The sequence below is a fragment of the Trachymyrmex septentrionalis genome, unplaced genomic scaffold (genome assembly GCF_001594115.1).
Source record: "Trachymyrmex septentrionalis isolate Tsep2-gDNA-1 unplaced genomic scaffold, Tsep1.0 scaffold331, whole genome shotgun sequence".
Taxonomy (NCBI): Eukaryota; Metazoa; Arthropoda; class Insecta; order Hymenoptera; family Formicidae; genus Trachymyrmex; species Trachymyrmex septentrionalis.
In genome coordinates, this window is record NW_017305496.1 from 15800 (window position 1) to 18183 (window position 2384).

Below are 2384 nucleotides of genomic sequence, written 5' to 3' on the forward strand. Positions count from 1 at the left end.
TGCAACGAGTTAGATTAATTTGACGCTATAAATTGAACAGCGTGCTTAGTAATGCGTTCATTTTTCCATTTCAGCACTGTCGCGCGATATTTCTAGTCGTTTCGCCACGGTGATGCCTCGAGGCCTTCCGCGCGTGCAGCAAAATAGAGACGCGCGGGAGAGTTATTCCCTGCATTCCGAACCCGAGAGATCCTCGACAGGCGCGAGGCTGCGCCGAGCACGAAATTGACAACTCGCGGGTGGCAAGGTCGGACAAATGAGGCGTCGCGCGGCGAACGACGACGCGAGGCGATCGGCAAGGATACCGATGACCGTTCGTCCCTGCGAAACGGCTGTGCGTGGGCCCCAGTGAGAAGATGTCGCAGACCGCGGATGCTGAAAGCGAGACGGGCTCCATTTGCGACGAGGAACGCGTTCGTAAACTGTTCCAGGCATGCGACGGCGACGGCGATGGCTACATCGACAGGTGAGCGAAAAAAATCATTCGTCAATAATAGAGAGGAATAGCCCCTGTTACGAGATACCGAGTTCATTTTGGGTAAATGCTAGAAGTCTACAGGCAGAATGTAAAAAAAATAACAGATCATTTTGAAGGGAATTTAATAGGCTTTAAGATAACGTTACGTAAAATTTAATTTAAATTCCATTTTTGTTTTTTTTTTTTGAAAATTAAAGAAATGTAAAAAAATGAGCAAATCGCAAAGAGTCAAAAAATTGCGCTCCTAATATGAGATGTCCCGAGAAATCGATAGTAAAAACGCAAAGTATATCGGTATTGCGATTAAAAAACTGTATTTAATGTTTCTAAAATACAAACAAGCGCAGCCAGCGTGCGCGAAAAATGAGCATGCGATTAGATTATACCAGAACTCGTTTTCAGGTAGTTTGGAATCAAGCATCGCAGATACAGGCGCTCTCGATGTTCATATTAGAAATACTGTAGGTATCTCATATTACGATTTCCACGACTTACAATTTTACGATCATCGAAACGTAACTTCTACAATTAAACAATTCAATATATCCCGTATTTTTCTATTAGTCCGATTTTATTCTATCACTACATGAAGAATTTATTGCTAAATATTCATCTATTAAATAATAAACAAGGTTTAAATGCTCATTTTAATAAAACTTGAAGACATCCAAATTCTAAAATCTTGTTTTACAGTGATTACAGGTATGATCTAATGAATTTTCTACTAAGTAGTTTTCAATCCAAGAGCAATAAATTCATGATGGAACCAAAGATAGCGTTTATTAGTTTAGCAGAAACGCCGCTATCTCGTATTAGACGCCTATCTCATAATAAGGGGCTTTTCTTTATATAATACATCGAAGAAAGTACTCTTTTTCATATAGAAATGCATCTCCACAAATTGGAGGTGCACGTTAACAAAAAAAACTGTTGGTATTGATATTAACACAAATTATATAGATACCGCGTGTATATATAATAGATATTAAATACACACACCGATATATATATATATATGTATATATTCTTTAGAGTACGTCTATGCCTATTTTTCTGAATGTAGATTAACTTTAATTTCGGTTCAACTTATTCTTCTTTTTTTTTCTAATTCCTAGAACTAGAAAAAGACGAAGAGTTAAACTGTGAGATTAGAGTTAATCTACATTAATGGAAACGGATATGAATCTGATTTTTCCGTAACGCCCAGAAATATATATGCAACGTTATCTTGCATTTTTCTCTACGGAGTCAAATAAATTCCGTTCGGCGAATTTGCCGCGCGGATCTTCGTGCGATTGTACAGTTAACGATGACTGGTATCGCGTGGAATGGAAAGAGCTTGTTGATAGGACCGCGCCTGCCGCTGGCATGTACGTTTTAATTATTTCTTCAATTAATTAGAGCTATCCCTCCCCCCCTCTCTCTCTTTCTCTCTCTCTCTCTCTCTCTCTCTCATACTCTCCTCGCTCTGTGGCGAGCGAGCTCTGACTCTCGCGAGAATTGAACGAGAGGCGACTGACGCGGCATATTTCTTTTTACTCTTCGCCAACTTTGGTGAGAGTACAAACTCGTCGGAATAAACGCGAGAGAGGGAGAGAGAGAGAGAGAGAGAGAGAGAGAGAGAAATAATAAGTTGACAATAATTTACAAGGACGAGCATATCCCATAGAATAAACGCGGACTGTGGACCACTTGGTAACCGTTTGCCACACCGTTCTTTTTATTTTTCCAACTTGTGAGATCGAGAAAACATTTTCTCGTTGCTTCATCGAATGGGCTGTCTGTTTCGTAAAAGTAACAATTTCGAAACAGTCTCTCTCTTCCTCTATTACTTTCTTTTTCTCTCTATTACTTTTTTCTATTTCTCTCTCTCTCTCTCTCTCTCTCTCTCTCTCTCTCTCTCTCT

The 2384-nt window shown here is 39.7% G+C and overlaps 1 protein-coding gene across 2 annotated transcripts in view; it reads left to right on the plus strand.

Annotated features, from left to right (window-relative positions):
• LOC108750207 (colorectal mutant cancer protein) overlaps positions 1-2384 on the plus strand; it is an 81084-nt gene that overhangs the window by 2988 nt on the left and 75712 nt on the right. For both annotated transcript variants that reach the window (XM_018489511.1, XM_018489512.1), the window contains exon 2: positions 75-466. In XM_018489511.1, the coding sequence (XP_018345013.1) occupies positions 357-466 (110 nt within the window). In that variant the 5' untranslated portion in view covers positions 75-356. The remainder of the gene's footprint in view (positions 1-74; positions 467-2384) is intronic.